We start from the raw sequence: 18,999 nt of genomic DNA on the forward strand, positions 1-18,999 counted from the left end.
CAATTTCGAGGCGCATGCTACCTTAGTACTCAGCGCTCAAGACAACTTTATTCTCTAAGACTTTCATAATCCAGGAAAGAGGTTACCGTGCAAATTGAGGCATTGAAGGAGCAAGATATACCAAATTTCAGGAATGAATGACATTCGAAATGGCCATGATCCTCAGCGATGTTGGGTGTCTACTGCGGTCTTTTCAGTAATTGCACCTTAAATTGTCTACAAGCGAGTTGATGTGATATCGCGCCTCCTCTGGTCAATTCTGTGCAATGCTGTACAAATGTCCCGTGCGACGGAAAGTACCCACAGCAAACGTGTGAACATTGGAACTGATGGCGCAATATTGAATCTCTTTCCTCGCATCGTCGCGTTTATATGTCAGTTGCTTCATGAAACACACGAAGTGCTATGCTATGATGAACAATTAATTGATCCCATGTAAGCGAACCACGCATACTACAAGTTTTTATCATCTATAGCTCCAAATTAGGCGCCACTTTTCTAGGCGAACGAGTTTTGAGGCAGGGACAGCTAGCAGAGGTTGCGACAAACCATGAACCTATAATCACCGTCCTTGCCACGCCTTTGAAATCACTCCGAGTACTTAACACACACAAAGCATAAAATTTAAATTTTATGAAGACAATATAGAAGCAGCTATGTTTTTTCTTGCTTGAAGACAAAACCTTTGTGTATGGTAAGCAGTCAGCGTCAATACCGGCGATCATCTTTATTAGGAGGGAGTAATGAGAAAGAAAGATTTACATCGAGTGTTAACCTATTCTCTAGCTCATCGACACCCCCAGCTCCGGTTGATTTTTAACATAAACTGTGCTGCAGAGAAGTGATTGCCCCCAAAGTTCATGTTTTCATAACTCGAGCTTGGGAAGTGTATGTGGTACTCAGCGGAAAATCCAGTCTAAAATCGGACATATATTTGTCATCACCGTTAAGGTAACATAAACTCTCTTAAGAGGGAATATGCTTAAATAAAAGAGTAACTAGGCAAAAATTCTTGAGGAATGAAGTTGATTAAAATACATTGAATATTTAATCGGCACTTTTGTACAAAATTTGTGTGTAACGTTACACCACGTTTTCACTCTTAATATTTACATGAGCAATTTAAAGAATAATCATATACAGCTTTCTATACAAGATGTTTTAACAGTTTACTATACATGTAACAACGCTGCAGTAAAAAACCGAACGATTTACAGAAGAATCAATTTCTACCATTTTGTCTTCTTCCCATTTGCTCAAACGATCACGTCTGAAATATTATGTACAGTGAAATATAATGCTACAGACATCCTAGCATGGGACGGATTGGACGATACGGGACTTACAATTTTCTTGCAAAAGTTATCATATATCATGCTCTCCAGACTGAGATGAAATACTGTGCTTCATCAGAAATCAAAACAAAAACGTAAAACAAATTCAGGACAATTTAATTCATCGAAATTCTCAATTATTCAAATCTTGAAAGATTATGCTGGTTAAAATGCTGTTTCCGATTCAAAAGAAATTCAAGGGTGAGCGTTGCGGACATGCGTCGGTTAATTTTCCTGTGACAATACATTGTGTGTAAAATTATCTATTTGGTGTCGCCATGAAATTATTGTTTCTTTCTACACAACAATGGAGGTGGGGAGGGTAGCATAAGCACTGTCATGCCGATTGATGGCGTTCATTTCTACAGTGTTCAGCGATCGATGCCCTCAGGCTCGAGCCTAAATCTTTTTTTAGTAGATTTTAAGCAGAATGATCTTTATTGATCAGGGAGATTGTCATTTTAGTGATTTTTTTACTATAAATTTTGCAAAATGTTCGAGCAAACATAAGCTCTGCTTTAGACCGAAACGCAACCATACCTACGCATCCACTGATTGTATTTGTATGAACCGGAGAACTAATTCAACGATGTTCCATGTGTCATTCATTCCAATGTTCGAACCTCAGTCAAATTAGTAATGATACAATGTCAATACAAAATATATCGTCATGAATTACAGAAATTCCGCATATATACATAGGTACCAATATACATTTGTATTACATGCCATATGATAGTCTAAATATACCATTCCCGCCACGATACCCATGTGGATAGATTCTAATGTTAGATTGGGATATTTAGATTTCCTGAACAACTTCATTAACGTATTCTTCTGTTTGTTTTTCGCCATCGATATCTACGATCTTGTTTTTACGTTTTCCTTTCTTGCAGCTCACCACCAGGGCGGCAGAGACGGCAACGACCAGTGCCACTCCAGTGAAACAACCAACAGCAATCAGAGCGATTTCCCATGCTTCAAGGCCCTGTTCAGGCTGCGGTTGCACGACGAGGGTTGACTGAGCGATGTTGGAAACAGCGCCCTCGTTTCCGGCCGCATCAACAGCCCGGAGAGCGAAATAGAAAGAGGAACCAGCACCTCTTGACGGCATGGCGATTGTGAGCATTTCCAGGGACCCGGATGGAAGAGGACTCGTCAGATTGCCAACCAGGACGTACTCCTCCTCAATGGGCGTTGCTGATAGAAAATCATCGACAAGGGAGGAAAAATTTGAAGCAATTCGCATGTCATAATGGTCGGCTGTGTGAACAAAAAGACAGAAAGGTTTTTGATTGCAACAGCGATCTTGGTGATATGCGTCTCTTTCATTCGATACATATGTTAAAGACACATTACCGAGTATACAAGCTTGGAAGCTTTCAAAAGAAAATCATGTTTACCAAAGCTTACAGTGAAGTGTACCTTTTTCGAACTATATTGACACTACATCAACTACTAGTATCCTAATTGATTGATACAAACAAACAACTTACGTACCTACCTACATACAGATAGATAGATAGATAGATAGATAGATAGATAGATAGATAGATAGATAGATAGATAGATAGATACATACATACATACATACATACATACATACATACATACATACATACATACATACATACATACATACATACATACATACATACATACATACATACATACATACATACATACATACATACATACATACATACATACATACATACATACATACATACATAGACACATGCATGTACCGACACACATGTTAACTGACCGGTAGATTCAGCACTCAATTTTCAAAGCCTTAAAGCCCGACTAGTTGTATCCTTTAGCATCATTTTTATGATCTTTCAAACTAAAGTAAGTTTGTGAGAATGTACCAATTTAGGTGTGTGCAATTTTGAACAAGACAAAAATTACACTGTGATTAAATGTTTGCCCATGTGAAAAACTGCACAGAGTAGTCCTATGTAATGCATGGGGTGAATGTTTTCAACTGTGACATTGTATGTTCTGTTTCTTTTGTAATATTACCAATTTTTGAAAATGACGGGAAATCAAAATGACTGTTAAAATTTGAATTTACTTGACAAATGTTTCACAAAGGAATGGTTTTCTAATGCGGTAAAAGCCTTTATCCCTTCAGAGGGTAGAATTCGGAGAAAACCAGGAGAGAATGGGAAGATATTTTCAGGTCAACAAATTTCAAGAGTTACAGCTACTGGGGCTTTAACCAAAATAAATGCACATTTTCCTCACCTGTGCCTTGATCCATATCGTTTCCAGTGGCTGTCCACTGAAGCACAATCGTCTGATCGTCATACGAAGTGGACAAAACACTGAGATCGTTAATTCTTGCCGGTGGGAGGAGATCTGTGCCCGGTTGAACATACGTGACACCGTCTGCAACCTGTATGACGCCGCCTGAAGCAATTCTGCTGAAGTCGCCAACAGGACTCGGTTCACCCGGCTCAGGAATAATGGCTGAAAATAGGATAATCGTTTTAAGACCAATGCGAATAGGTAACTAATAGCTGAGCTGTTAGCCAAATCAACAGTGGAGATCAACCCATACCATAATATGGAAATACATGCCATGCATTAGTGTAGAATGCAATGCAGTGGAAAGAAATTACCAGACAAGCCTGTGAGTCACTCGGCTTTTCTCGGTCGCACGCGGTATAGTTTCTTGCTGTGTATTTCGTGTTCGCCCTGGCATCAACGCGACAATCTGCCAAAGTGTATTGCTTCACGATAATATCACCATATGTAACAGTCTGCTTGGATTTATTCCTTCAGTTTGCTCTGTTTAGATATATGTATACCCAAAGACCCGGAGCAAGTCTGAGGAATAACCCTTAATAAGCCTGCATATGGAGTTAAAGTTAAAATATGGAAAAGAAACCCAATCATGTCAAAGTGGAAGTTGAAAGTATATGGATTAAGCGGTAAAACTACGTGATTATTCATTAAAACACCGAGTATTTCTCAAATCGATGACGAATAAATTACGGAAAGTTGTTTTCTTTTTTGAAAGCTACTCACAGAGATCTTTAGGCAACGCCCCCATTCGCCCGTTGGCGCTGACAACTGCATTGCCGTCTTGATCGCTTGCTGTTACCTGGACGCTGTAACGGCAAGACGTGGGACAGGTGGCCTCGATAAAGTCAACGAAATAAGCGGAGTACACGCCATCGTCTTTAGTAATATCTGCCCCTGAAGAAAAATCATAACATATTGTTTTAGTAATGTGTTTTGTTCGGTACAAATTTCTGAAATATTACTGGTGATATTACCTTTTTCAGTTGACCTACCCCCTCGCGTTTATACCGTCAAAGTCATGTTTTGACTGTTTTCACACTGGGACGCTGGTTATGTTACCAAAACGACTTACGGGTACTAGATTTGAAACGTTACGAATGTCCGCGCTACCATCAAACTGGTGGCTAACGGTGGTTGGGCGAGCGTCAAACATTCGAGAGTAGTGACAGCATTCCCACGTTTCGCAAATGAGTCAAAGGTCAGTCTTCCCTGTTACATTTTACATGATGCAAAAATCATAATTTCGCCAGGTGAACGTTGCTTATGACAGCCACAGCAGCCAGATCTGAGAAATTGTAACCATAGGTGTTTTCACATGTAAATGGACTATATTCTAACGTATGTTGAACAAAATTAAAATTTTGAAGGGACATAATACTGCACTTAGTTACGACTGGAAAAAGTTCCCCTCCCGCATTTGAGTTTTACCTTCTCCCCAATGCCCGGTGAAGGAAATCTCCCCGCTTCCCCTCCTCCTAAAAGCCCCCGCTGTCTTCTCCCCCGACTAATGTTCGAACTGACATGCCTTTGCCACGTCACAGTATAAAGACTCACTGTCCGCCGATTGAGCCTTTTTTCAAGTTACCCTCTGAGCTGCAGAATAAAATTGCCTTGCTCGCTGATGCGGAAAAGAGTTGCCTGCCCGACCGACCTGAAATTTAAATCGCCAAACGAGCCTTTTTTGTGGGAACAGGTTTAACAGAGTGCTTTAAAAGATCCAAATAGCTTATATGGACATTGATTGGGCCTAAAATGTCATAGCGGTATCTCAGAGTTGTTTTTGGCGTGTTGCGTTTAGGGTATCTTAAGGGTCCGTGGGTATTTTGTGACGTGTTTGCTTGTTTGCTCGTTTGTTGTTTGTTTGTTTGTACTTGTTGTGTCTTTGTCTCTGTGTGCGATATCAGAATTTAAATGTTTTCCAGATATAGTTTACTTTCTTTCCAATATATCGGTAGATTTGAGTCGAGATTGAATGAGTTGAGTGAGAGTTCTTCGATTTAATGGTTTTAATTTTAACTACCATACTACTGCCGTATAAAAAGATGGATCAAGCGTCGAATCTCCTTATAGAATCTCATCCATTCAATGAGATGACAGAAAAATTACGTTGCGCTGATTTCTATGATTTCATCTATGAAGTCACAGATTGTTGTCGGGTACGATGAAAAAGTTGAATTATTCGACGTTTTCGGAGACACTATACTTACCTACACCATTGTCGAAGAGCTGCAACTCCACCGGCGGATTTGTTTGCGGTTCTGGACGATCAACAACCGCGAAGACAGTAGCTCCAGTCACGGGAACGAAGCCACGACTCAATTCAGCGTAGACGATCGCTGTTGGTGGAGATTGTGTTATTGTATAACCACTCAGTGTTGACGTCAGACGAATCGGAGACGCACTCTCGTCAGATGGTTTTGACTCCACTGAAACTTCAATGATTTGATGGACTGCGTCAGAATTGTTAACAATGTAACTCCAAGTCCCAATCTAGAGCCGGAAGAAACCACAACGGTGATGTTGTTTCATCTCATTAATCGACTTTCATGCACGCATGCAAATCCTGTACATACATATGTATGTATGTATGTATGTATGTATGTATGTATGTATGTATGTATGTATGTATGTATGTATGTATGTATGTATGTATGTATGTATGTATGTATGTATGTATGCATGCATGCATGCATGTATGTATGTATGTATGTATGTGTGTGTGTGTGTGTGTGTGTGTGTGTGTGTGTGTGTGTATGAATGTGTGTATGCATGCATGTTTGTACGTATGTAATACCATACATTTATGCATGAAGTTACGTACACATACATAACTTAACCTTTCCTAATCATGGGTATATAAGCGTGATGTCGTAAATCTATATAGTACGCTCGAATTCTACAAACCTCTGCTTGTCCCGGCACTTCAACGACAACTGTGTTGGTGAAGTTGTCCACAATGTATCCCTCCATTCCCTTAGAGATGACCAGACCAGAAGGGGAGGTCAATTGTACGTCCACTTCACTTGTCTGCCAGAAGAAAAAGAAGGCTGTGTTCTTTCCGATGGAAGAGTCGATGGGAACTTGACCTGTGATCTCTCCATTGGCAGTGACATTAGCTTTGTAACTGACAAGCTGTGAAAATGAACAGATGACAAAGAGGAACATGAGAAAAAATCCAACAGTGCATTCTTGCTGATGGGTTAGAAAATGTCTGTTACGGGTACCTTTTGCTTACTGTATTTGCTTATTACCGCCGAGTATTATATCATACACTGAGTGCAATTTGAAAGTTCAGGCCAAGTGTGTCCCGGTGGAGTAATGCAATCATGGAACACGATTTGAATTATTTTGGAAACATTGTATGATGGTGCAAAAAGAAGAATAAAGAGGTTGTTTTACAACTCGAAAAGGGACCAACACGTGAAGTAGCCTAATTATTATTGTTTTAAGAAAAAACATGTCGGCTTTTCAATTTCGCATATTCATTACACAGGGCTCGAAAGTAACTTTTTCCCTGGTAGTCCACTTGGGCTACCATTTTCTGAAGTTGGTAGCCCAGTGACAATGGCTGGTAGCCCACGCATATTTTAGTTTGGGATTTTTTTCATTAACCAGACAAGAGAAAGCTATTTTTCAAGATTCTGCCCATGAAGAGAATGTGTTAGTCATCTGATGTAAATACACACCTTTAATACCCAAAAGGAAACTGGTATAATTGACAACAGTGACACTCAAAAGTTTGGTGAATTATCATTGTATTGACAACCCGTTTCATTCTCAGAGTTGTATACAAATTTTGATAGCCGTCATAACGACCACGATTCTCTAAGCACGACTGTAGCAGGGCTAAAAACAGACCATGGGCTTTCTGTAGTTGGGAGGAGGCATAGTTTCCGTGTGACCGCATTTAGCTCATCCCAAAGAGATGGTCCAGTCATGGCATGCCTAGTACTGACTGAGTTTCATGTGCCAGGCTTTGGTAGTCCGTCTGGGCTACCATTTCATTGACTTTAGTAGCCCCAGGGAAAAGTTGGTAGTCTGTTGACGTGGGACTACCGCTAATTTCGAGCCCTGATTACAAATTAATTCAGATGCAAAATACACTCAACGAGTTTCGTAGAGCGCCCCCTCAGCCATTCGGAATACTGTGGTCCAGAAATCGAGAATTGTCAGTGATTTGGTGAACATATGAATGATCTGTACCATGATCGATCCTCATTGGCCAAAACAAACTTAGACTTGTTTCTTATAATCGTTCGCATCGCTTCGAAAAATATGTTTTAAAATTCCTTTTGTGCGGTCAAAAAACCCTAACAACAGTTTTGCGAAGCATACAGCTAACATACAACCAAAAGGATTCGCAATATCGTAAAAGTAAAATAAAACAAACTGTATGCATGTATGTATGTATGTATGTATGTATGTATATATCTATGCCTATGTATGTATCTATCTATGTATCTATGTTCCATTCATACCAATTAAATTCCATAAACTGAAGAGTCTGTGTGTTTTGCATTCTGAAAAAGAACAACAAATAATTGTCTTAAACTAACACCAAACTAGAATGGTAAAAAAGTTGAAAACGAAATTCGCATAACTTTCACCAAACATAAAGGATCAGAAGTAAAATCCGTAATTGTTACCTGTACTGCTGCTATATTATCACCGCAGGTCCTGGTTGTGACGGTTGCGGCGAAGGCATCGTGCAAGGCGGTAGATTCGCTGCTCTCCGAGTAATAAAAAGATAAACCGTTGGTGTCCTCGGATAACTTGGTCAACTGATCGTCAGCTGCTTCACTGAATGCCAAGGTATCGACGATCACTCCTTTAGATATCAGTTCATCCTTGACGTCAGCAATATTAGGAATCTGGTTTTCTTCGCCGTCACTGATTAGAAATAGTATACCGCCTGAAGCTGTCAGGCCTGGTCCTGCCTCAAGGACCTTGTCGTACACCATAACAGAAAAGAAAGGCTGAATTTTAGAATTACTTCATAACAATAGGCATTCATCGTATTTGTTCGTCCTGCATGTGTCCAAATTGGTTTTTAGGGCAAAATGAGAGGCGTGTGGGAACTTTGTTTGACAACATACCGTCAACGATAAGATCAGAGTAGATATTCTGTGTTTCTGTGTATTAGTGAAATGCCTGCACAAAGTAGCCGTGAACCACAGTCCTTCTACCCACGTGCGAGAACTTAGCTTATTTGATCATAGATACCATGTTTGTAAAATTAAACCTCATATACCGCATAAGGCTTACAGTTTGTTGGAATAGGTATTAGATACTATATACGATGTACATCATTTTCGTGTCAAGTGCGAGAACGCGAGGTTGAAGATACTTTGTCAGTCCCTGGTTTTGTTATCTGTGTTTCAGAAACCTGCACAAACCACAGGAATTGAGTAATCTTGATTACTCAAGTCCCTGTGCACAAACCTGCATCGAGCAATGGATAATCTTTGATCAGGACACCATACCTCAATACCTTTCTGTAGGCCGCATCCAATACACGTTGCACCCACTGCGACTGTTGGCAGAGAACTGACGAGAAGCTCTCTGGCTGCAGGCCCGTCGATGAAAACAAGACTTGATAACTTGTAGGCGCTTGTGGAAAACTCCACTATTCCGACGTATGTGTTGTTGGGTACTGTGTAACGTAGATATTTCGTGCTTGCTTGGATCATCAGATTGAATCGATTGTTCTGAAAGATCGATTTTCCATATCACCTAGTGCATTATTTGGTTAGTCTGCAAATTTATGTCCGATGAGCACACCAAATGTTAATTATTTTGGAAAGAACATCGAGTTTTGTCCATCGAGAAAGTGGAAAAGTTGAAAACAGATAGTTTTGCAAGACTATTGCTATAGAACTCCCTTCATTTCCTTCTTTAATTTTATGGATAGTCGATAAATAAGTAGGCTCATCTCTAAAAATTTACATGTGGATCTCACAGTCGCCTTGTCTTCGTCCGTTTGTTGCCCAATCCCGCGTTTATGCTTGAAGTAGTAGGGAAAATTTATGCTTACTATAGGCTTAGGTCATCCATCGATACAATTAGAAAGACTACAGGCATGTACAAAATTAGAAAATTTTCAGGTGCGAATGAAGCTAAATTAACCCATTTTCAGATTTCCTTTGACAGTAGAACAAGATTCTAACTATGTTACCAACCCGTTTTAATGATGACAGTCAAAGGGATGATAGCGATCACATCTCTTTGAGTTTGCAAATTTATCAAGTTGTGTATGTAAAATTAATATATGCATGCCTTGTCAATTTGTCTCTCAATGGTATCCTGCTAATAATTAGGATTTAACTCACTTGTTCCATGCTGCCTGACACGTCAAGCACCAACACAATCCTCTCATCGACGTCCTGAACGACGCGGAAAGAGGGCACTGTACTGCCGACCTCCCGGGCAGAGTTGTTGCCGTTGAGGAAATCCGGCGTGGTCAGCATGACATCCCAGGAACTCCTGTGTTCGCACAGCTTGTTCTGCCTGTTTGTGGCAATCCTGTTGTGCTTTGAAAGCTGGTCTTTTTCAGGATCGCTGTGACAAAAATGAACAACCTATCGGCGGAACAAACAATTACCACTGTTACCTTTCAGATGGGACGATCGATTTACCTTGTGATAGATTTGACATTTGATGAGGCTGAAAATCGTCTGTTGTACATTCAAATTCTAAAATTCCTTTCTTTAAGAACAGTGCATAAGCTTAATCGGTACGTTCGCTGATTAGAACGATTTCACCAACGCCTTCAAGTGCATTGGTATTTCGTATACATCGGTTCCATAGAAGTACGATGTAAAAATACATTTAAAAACATAAATAATTTAAATTTAATCAGTGACTATAACAAAGAGCATGAGAGATACTAAAACTAATATCCAAAATCCGTGCAGAATACTTTAAAACAAGATGGACACCCATAAGCCCTTGCGGCCGTGCCACAGAACCAGAACAATGGTTTTAATTTCCGTTGTATTTCCTCTATGCAATATTACACGACGATTAATTAGGAACCGCCTTTATATCAAATCGATATCTACCGTGTGATAAGCAGATTGTTGCAATCTTCTAATTTCTTGTTTATGATGTAACAGATGTTGATCTCTTTCTGAGTGATGGATTAGGGAGCTCGTCGGAAGACATGGGAAAGAACTACAAGGTGGGCGGACTGTTTAAAAAAACGACATGGCGAAGCCGTTTTTATGTCGTTTTCATTTTTTGTCTTGTTTAAGGCCGAATGACCAAACTGCTGGAAAAATTGATATTTTAACCTGCGATGATAATTCTGACATCCGGCATTATGACAGCGATGACTTCACTATTCAGAATGGTAATGTGTGCATATGATATTTGTAACAAATAAAAGATTTTCTGAAGAGCGTAACACACCGTCATTGTCTCATGCACAAATTTTTCAAGTGATCATGCAAAGAAAGTCACACGTTTCGTACATGACGACACACACGAGGATGAGAAACATTTTCATTTTTGGCGATGTTGTCATACAGTTTTTGAAAGAGTGTGGTGTGGAAAATTGATGCATCTATGAACGACTCGAAAATAAATGCGTCTGAAATATTTAGTCATTTTATGTTATTTCTGAAACCAGCCGTGCATTATGGGATGCGAGAATGGAAAGATCAGACATCTAAGGAAAAAGTCCCCATGCTTTTCGTTGTAATAAGAAAATAATACATATAACGGTATTTGCGTTATTTGCTAGATTTAATGAAAGCACTCACCGAGTCCAAGTAGTTTGCATACAAGAAGGATGATGTTCCATCGTTGCCATAGAGATCTGGGAAGAATCTACAACCCGTTCCGGGCATTACACCCGACTCTGGATCTGTGTTGCACCTTCTGTAGTTTTTGTAGATATCATACGATTGGCCACTGATGTCTGCCGAACACCTGGTCGGCTCCACTCGACCGATTTCGTCGAAGTAAAAGTGTTCGTTGTCGTCGATTGCGTACTCATCGAAGAGACCCCAACGCAAGTGGCCCCACTCATGGACCACTACTTTACCTAAAGTATGAGCAAAATGGAGGGAAGTGGTGAGGAGTCAGCCGTACTCACTGTAATGTGTACATATAAAATATGAGTAATTTGATGGTCTTGTCTATAAGTATTATTCAATGGTATAGTACGTATACAAATTTGCTCTTGACGAATAGCGTTTCTTAATCAAAATTGTGGAAAACATTTCTGTATGTAGTAAACTATTCCCAAGAAACGCTTAAGAACATAAACAGATGAGTGAAGAAAAGTGGGTGAGTTTTTCGTGTTGTTTTCGCATATTTTTGCGGGTAAAGCGTACACTCATGCCCTGTGATACAATACAGAAATGTTCGACCGACAGTTACTGCACTAAACATATAAACACTGTATTTGCAAGACATTCTTTTTTACCATCGTACCTGATTCTCCCCAGTAGTATTCGGAGTAGGCTACGTCAGTCAGCCACTGTGACGTCAGATGCATGTACTCGCCAGGTTGACCACAGGGCTGGATCTGCTTGACGTACGGATTGTCACCGTATTCAGGGTTGGGTTGGTCAACCACGACGTTGGCGATGCAGAACTTTTCGTAAGTGGCAGCTTCGTCGGCCAAGCTGTCGCTCCATGTCCGCGGAATAAGAATTGTCACATCTTTGAAGTACACACGTTTCTCTGACGCCTCGTACAGGTATGACGATGCGCTTGAGAACACTTCCTGCCAATGATGAGATAAGATATATAGTTTCCAGTTTTTATTTGTGGTACGCATGCTACCATCATTTGTTGCAGAATTCAAAGCGAATCTATATATTATTTATAATAACAGATTCCGGGACTTATAGATGCTGACCTTGTGTTTTTGCATTATGTATCAAATTGTTTTGAACCACTTTATGAGAATTACGTGTTTGTATTTTAGAAAGGATGAAGTATCATCATTATCAAACACAGAACAATTATTAACGTGTTACTCTTGCTTCGAATTCTCCAAATTGAGACAACAGATGATGGGTAATTTCTCACAGATAGATATTCTATGTAAATACAAATTCATGCATTTATAAATCTATGTTAATAGAAAAACTTTTAAAAAAAACTACGAAATAAACAAAATTTTTGTGTGAGTGAGAGAGGGGGAGGTTAGGGAGGTTTAAGAGAGGGGAGTTAACAGATATATTTCAAAAACTTTCTAGTCGAAATACACAAGACATTTGTGTGAGTGGGAGGATGGAGAGCGATTAAGAGAGGTGGGGGAATAGATAGAAACAAACAGACATACTCGTTAGAGAAACTCTTATATATCATGTTGATAATTTCTGTCTTAAAGGGACAAAGCCGTCCATTTTCATGAATTTTTTTATACGAGATACTACTTATGTTGTTTGACATGTTGAATGATACTGAATGAATGGGTGACCATGCATATATTCGCACTGCGGTTTTAGACACGATAAACGAAATCAAACAAAATTCATGACAAATGGACGACTTCTTCACTTTAACTGAATCACTTGGTACTCAGGTTTCCACTGCTGCATCAGTCTCATGCAACAATTCTGTAAGCATCTCATTCAGCCATGGTTGGCATGCATGTAAAGGCTGCAATATCAGAGCCGCTTGATTGTTCAAGAGCGCAGTTGTAAATTACAGTGTCGTCAACAGTTGGCGTCGAAACAAATAGTCACAAAATGTAACGGCTCTTTGATGACGTCATGGTGCACGTCACTTTGTGTGCTCAGCTCGTAAGACCGAATAAGCAAATACAGAGGTGTCCCGACATTTCAGGTTGACCGTTTTAGACCGCGATGAACAGATCTTTCCGTTCTTGTGTTTAGTCCCCGACACATGCGTTATAGCGCCATCTCTACGACTGTCACAATGACGGGAAACCGGCCAATAATGGTAAACTACACTTCAAGAACAAAACCTCTACGTTACGACTACACCTGCAAGGGGGGGGGGGGGGGGGGTAGAAGCACCTAAAACTTGGTGACGTAGAGGAAAGGTGAAATTTATTCACGAAACAAAATTTAATACCAAATATATCAAGCATGAACGTGAAATGCCATGTGTAAACTGTAAATAAGCAAAGTGAGTGAAAAATGTATAAATGGATAATCTGAAACAGAAAATGTGAAAGAAAGGGAAAAATAGTAATATGATTGAACTGTAGGAGCGAGTTTATGGTGCATCCACTCAAACTGTGTGGTTGTTTTCGATTGGCTATTGTAAACTACCTTCATTAAAACCCATGATAGATAATCACCAACGTAGGTATAGGTCGCTCATTGCTGCGTCAAACATTTCGCAACGTCATGAGATTCAGTCTATGACAATATGGTGATGTGCAACGAGTCCAAAGAACCTGTTCGTGGGCGACGGTTGAAGCCGAATCGGGTCTTCTAGCATATGCTCGCAGTTGTTTATCAGATGGTGTGGGGAAGGGGATCGTAAGATTCACTGAATTAAATGACGAAGAAAAAACTTCTAAAAGTGAAACACTGCTTGAGTTGTGATCGAGAAGTTTAAGAAGTGACAGTGCAGACATTGACAGTAGTCGTGTTTCTGCTGTCTATGGTTCAGTTCTATTTTTTAATGGCCGAGAGCATTGCGGAACCGGAATTTACTTTTGTAGTTTCGTGATTTTTGTCGCGAAAATTCCCTATCTTAGAGTGAGAATGTATGGTATTAGCAGTATAACAAAGTCATGAGACGTAATTTCTCTGATTTCTATGAAGCTATCGTACCCGGAACAAATGGCAAAACATTGGATGAAAATGTCGATGTGACTGCTAATTTGTCACCTTTTGCCAACCCTGTCATCTCTTTGCAGTTCTACTTCACTTGGCCAAATCAATTAAACCTCTCAAATAAAACCCTCAAATCATACTTATTTACGAGATCAACACTTGAAAAATACGACCACCGTTGTCAACTTGTTAAGCTCGTCAGCGTCCCAGAGGCGCCACGGATTGGTAGCTTGGTGGCGTTCATCCGAGCATCCGAGAGTTGACGTACGCATACATATATCTGTATCTCTGCCTGTAGGGGCTATATCCGCTACACGTGGGGAATCGGGAATATTGCTAACACGACATTGTTAGAGCTCTAGTTATCTGACATTGCTCCACTATTACCAGATATGTGAAATACCGTTCTTACCATTGATAATGTCTCGTCCCCGGGCTGCTTCGAAGAGTCAGCCGATTCGAATCTAGTTTGATCTCATTGCGTAAGTACATGATATCAATCATGCGGCAAATATATTCCGCTATCATTAAGTAAACTTTAGACTACCACAACAGTAAACTTTACTGTGTTTCTACTACAAGATACGAGTGCTATGATATACCTCTTGAAATTTTAATAGATCAGTCTGATATAACGCAAAGCACCGATATAGGTACGTATCTTTTCGAATTTTCAGACAAAAATTCTAAGTTAAAGCTCTCAAAGTCAGAAATTAGCGATCAGTCTTTCTTAAAGGCAGGCACTCGTAGATAATCCGCGAATCATTGCAAGCTTTGATGTCGTTGTCTCGAGAGTTCAAAGAATTTCAAAAAAGCGACTCCACAATATTTTCACTATGGTTAGTGTTGCAGTTCAATGGAGACTGCATTGGATGTCATTTTTGTCGTCGATGAAGAAAAAAACCCGGACAAATAATTTCAAGGGAATAAAAAAATGATGCCGCATAATTGTGTACAAAAATCTGCACATGAATACTTTGGCTCAATCTAGGGTGTATTTAAGCTGTCCGTTGCGAAATTGAAATCGTTGTTCTCTCGTTGTTCTATCGCCGATGATAAAAACACAAGGGTCGACAGATCAAAACTTGAGTTCGGCACGTTCTCCCAGGAACAATTTCTCACTTATATAGTCCGGGGGACTACCCAGTGGTAATACAGTGTTAGCGAATTCCAATGACTTGCATATGGAAACGCAAGAATTTGTCATTGAAATATAATCACGATTTTCTTCAAATCTTCTCAAAGACGCAGAATGAGTAGCCACTCTGGAAAAGTGTATTAAAAGAATAATGCCATCATCCTAGTTTTCAAGACACCAGTATATGGCAATTTCTTTCTCCTTCTTTACAAATAAACTGCGAAAACATGCTGACTTCAGCTTCGATCAGATCACTGCACGTTTGTGTGCTGTACTTTGTCGCAAGATTATGCACGCTACATAAAGGGCACGAAATTGTATCTCAAAATGTAAAATGGGACTAACAGTTGTTCTTTTCGTACTTTTTGTCTACTCACTGCTACTTACAAAATGCAACGATTATGAACAAATGACATTTTTTTAAAAAACTTAGCGTGATAATCCATCTCAAGGATTCAAATATCGATTGATAATCACGCTAAGTGGATCACTGATGTTATCGAGCCTTTTTAATCAAGGTAACTATCAGTCGACTATCAAATTTAAAGGTGAACCACGTCAGATAGTGACAGCCCACAGGTGTGTAAAATGCAATGGTCCGGGTGTCTGTATAGAACCAAGGTTGCGATTTCCTGTAAGTCTGTTACCTAGGTTTACCATCGTAATCATTTGAAAACTTTCATTACAAGTGAAAAAAATAAGATTACCCCTATATATAGGCAACAAACGTCGTACTTCTCTCGCCCAAATCGTTTGATTTCGAACTCTTCCTTCGCTCTCCAGACATACTGCATTATTGAAGATTTTGATACAGTGTTAACTGAAGATATGTTACATTGCGTTCCAATTATTCTTGACTATAGATGGAGGTTGCACCATGCTTCTTAAGAGTGGAAAATGCGAAAGGTAATGAAGGATAAGTATCCTCAGACTTACCTGAATCCTCTCTATAAGATAGGCATCTTCTGGTATGCTCTCATGGATTGCTACAAGAATCCCGCTATACTCGTTGTTCAACAAGGAAATTCTATTTCTTTGGGCGACCACCGCAACACTGAAAGCTAGAACGCAACCGATGATTTGTGCAATGATCGCGTGCTGCCTCATCTTTGCCGATAGTCTGGAGCCGATATAGTCTGGCGGAGCATCTGAGTCTGTCAACGGTGTTAAGCTGAATCTGCTTTAATTGCCGAGTCGTCACACGGGGGTGTCACAGTGTAGCTCATTATTTACATCATAACAGGGATGCTGATTCGGTGAAAGCTTAAGACTTTTCATCCTAGATCTTGTACTATTTAACATTCCATGATTGATATGTTCTGCTTCGACATCTTTGAGACTCTTATTCATGTTATGATCTGACGGCATTTACACGTTTCGATTTTAGGGCATGTTGACGATTTGACGTGCGGCCGTGCATTGTCCATGATGATTTATAATTTCTTATCATGTCATATGATACGCAGAGTCATCATCTCGTCAATATCGCTCACGATGAAAAATTTGGTTTTCCTAACAGAATCAATGAAAGAGCTTAGTCCGTGATCACGCGAAAATGATGACTAAAAGTTTTAAACGACACTGAACATTTTACACTACACTGATAACTTTTGCAACAATATTAAACGAACGTAAGTGCTCTCAAGCTTTTAAACGTAAGTTGTCTGAGGCTTTGTTTTTTTATGAGACACGCAGTCACTGATCATATGAGGCGTTGCCTTGTAGGCAAGAACGCCTGTGTCCCCCTTATGATAAAGTGACTTATTTTATGATATTTTCCTACATTAGGAATTCCTGTAAAACCCTTAGTATGTGATACGTACCTCAATACCTTTCAGAGCCGTTGCCTACAAACTGGCCGTCACAGCGTCGTTGGTAGAACAAGTTAACCTTTCTTCAAGGACCTCGTTCAGTGCAAGTATCTTCAAAACTTGTAGATTCTGTCGTCTTCTTATTTCACAATAAATCAGTGTAGGTGAAAACGACGATGATGTCAGACGGCATTACACTTTTACACTTCGAGGCAATATGGCTCCAGTATGTGTTATATGAAACTACGTAAAAGCCGACCCTGGAAAAAAGTGATAAGGAATAAGCAGCATATTAATAGCCCATCCACGCATGGACATAAACTTAAACTTTCAGGAAAGATGTGATTTCGTTGAAGCATAGACAATAGAGTGGGGAACTACTGTCTATTGTTGAAGTCTCGGTGCTTCATGGAGATGCAGTACTGTGCCTCCCCTCCCCCTCCCCGTTTAATCGGACGATAGAGTAAACATATCGATTGTAATCTTAGATTAAAAGTACATGGTATCATCTCAAAACGAATCCAATCTATTTTATGACGTCACCGCTCGATTAGCGTTCACGGATACGCTGCTCTTGACTACTGGCCGCAGCAGTAACCATAACGGTTACTTGGTATGCACAATAGATGATGACATTACGCATCGTAAAACTTTAAGAGATTGTAGTGTGTATCCAGTTACGCTACCCCAGGTTACACGGGCACTTTAACACTTTTGAAGAAAATCATAATGTTGATGTGCGACTGCTAATGTCGAGGGAGGGCAATAAAAAAGATTAGACGTTTAAACAATAGTGTTGTGGCGATTATTGTCTCATGACATTCTCATTGACGGATATCCCGCTTTGAAATGCACATTAAAGCCACTGACAAAATATGTGTGAAGTCTGTTAGAGCGGCGATTTTTCTGAAAGAACCGAATTAATATTGATCGATAAAATAACATCATGATAATGTCGATGCATTCATGATACAGAATTATAAGATTGACAGGGATTTTGAAGATTACAGTCATAAAAATATGTAGATTAGAAGCGAAACAATTTTTAATCAAGTGTTGGCCATCGTCGCCAAATACGTACAGATTGATATAAATTCCTATGTACATCACAAAGTCACTGAAATGTTTTCGTTGTGAAATCGCTGCGTGAAAGCCTGGATCAGAGTGACTGTAAGAAGTGTTGGTATGTTTGATAAAGAATTCGCGACCTCTGTGTGAAATATTGATGAGCTGACGTCATCTCCTGTGGACCAAGTTTGTGCCATAAAACAGAAACAGTATACCAAACAGGATAGCGATGTTTGAAGGCAGGCGATAGAGAAAAGGACATCTCTAATTTGATTGACTTACAGGCTCTGTTTGTGTCTGTTTGGGTTGCTGCAGTGTCGCTCTCTCTCTCCCGATGCATGTTTCATTTTGTCTCTCTTCCCCTCTCTGTCTCTGTCTATCTCTGTCTCTGTCCGTCCGTCTGTCTATCTGTCTGTCTCTTTCTCTCTCTCTTTCTCTCTCAGCTAGTTTCCTGCAGATGCACTCTACATGACAAGTGCATGACGTGTGTTGAACAATTTTCGTGATAATCAACGCATAAAAATTAGCGCGCCATTCCCATTCGACAAATGACTTCAGTGTTC

At 39.8% G+C, this 18,999-nt stretch overlaps 1 protein-coding gene across 1 annotated transcript; it reads right to left on the reverse strand.

The window, feature by feature from the left end:
• Positions 1–1,025: 1,025 nt before the first annotated feature.
• Positions 1,026–17,746, reverse strand: LOC139136022 (calcium-activated chloride channel regulator 1-like). Its single transcript, XM_070703842.1, has 12 exons — positions 17,381–17,746; positions 16,494–16,711; positions 12,090–12,384; positions 11,414–11,697; positions 9,980–10,228; positions 9,134–9,358; positions 8,297–8,596; positions 6,555–6,782; positions 5,858–6,140; positions 4,374–4,544; positions 3,588–3,812; positions 1,026–2,597 (listed from the first exon to the last, which is right to left on the reverse strand). Exons 2-12 carry the CDS (start codon positions 16,662–16,664, stop codon positions 2,137–2,139), a joined length of 2,892 nt encoding a protein of 963 aa, XP_070559943.1. The 5' UTR covers positions 16,665–16,711; positions 17,381–17,746; the 3' UTR covers positions 1,026–2,136.
• Positions 17,747–18,999: the final 1,253 nt, after the last annotated feature.

Source organism: Ptychodera flava, chromosome 6 (genome assembly GCF_041260155.1).
Source record: "Ptychodera flava strain L36383 chromosome 6, AS_Pfla_20210202, whole genome shotgun sequence".
In the NCBI taxonomy this organism is placed as follows: Eukaryota; Metazoa; Hemichordata; class Enteropneusta; family Ptychoderidae; genus Ptychodera; species Ptychodera flava.

What these genes read in the sequence shown, in the direction of transcription:
- LOC139136022 (XM_070703842.1), bottom strand. Translation starts at nt 16,664, where the DNA reads ATGAGGCAGCACGCGATCATTGCACAAATCATCGGTTGCGTTCTAGCT. An exon ending in AAGTGCCGGGACAAGCAGAG is followed by an intron (nt 6,141 to 6,554) that starts GTTTGTAGAATT and finishes TTCCGGCTCTAG; the next exon opens with ATTGGGACTTGGAGTTACAT. An exon ending in CGATATGGATCAAGGCACAG is followed by an intron (nt 2,598 to 3,587) that starts GTGAGGAAAATG and finishes TTGTTCACACAG; the next exon opens with CCGACCATTATGACATGCGA.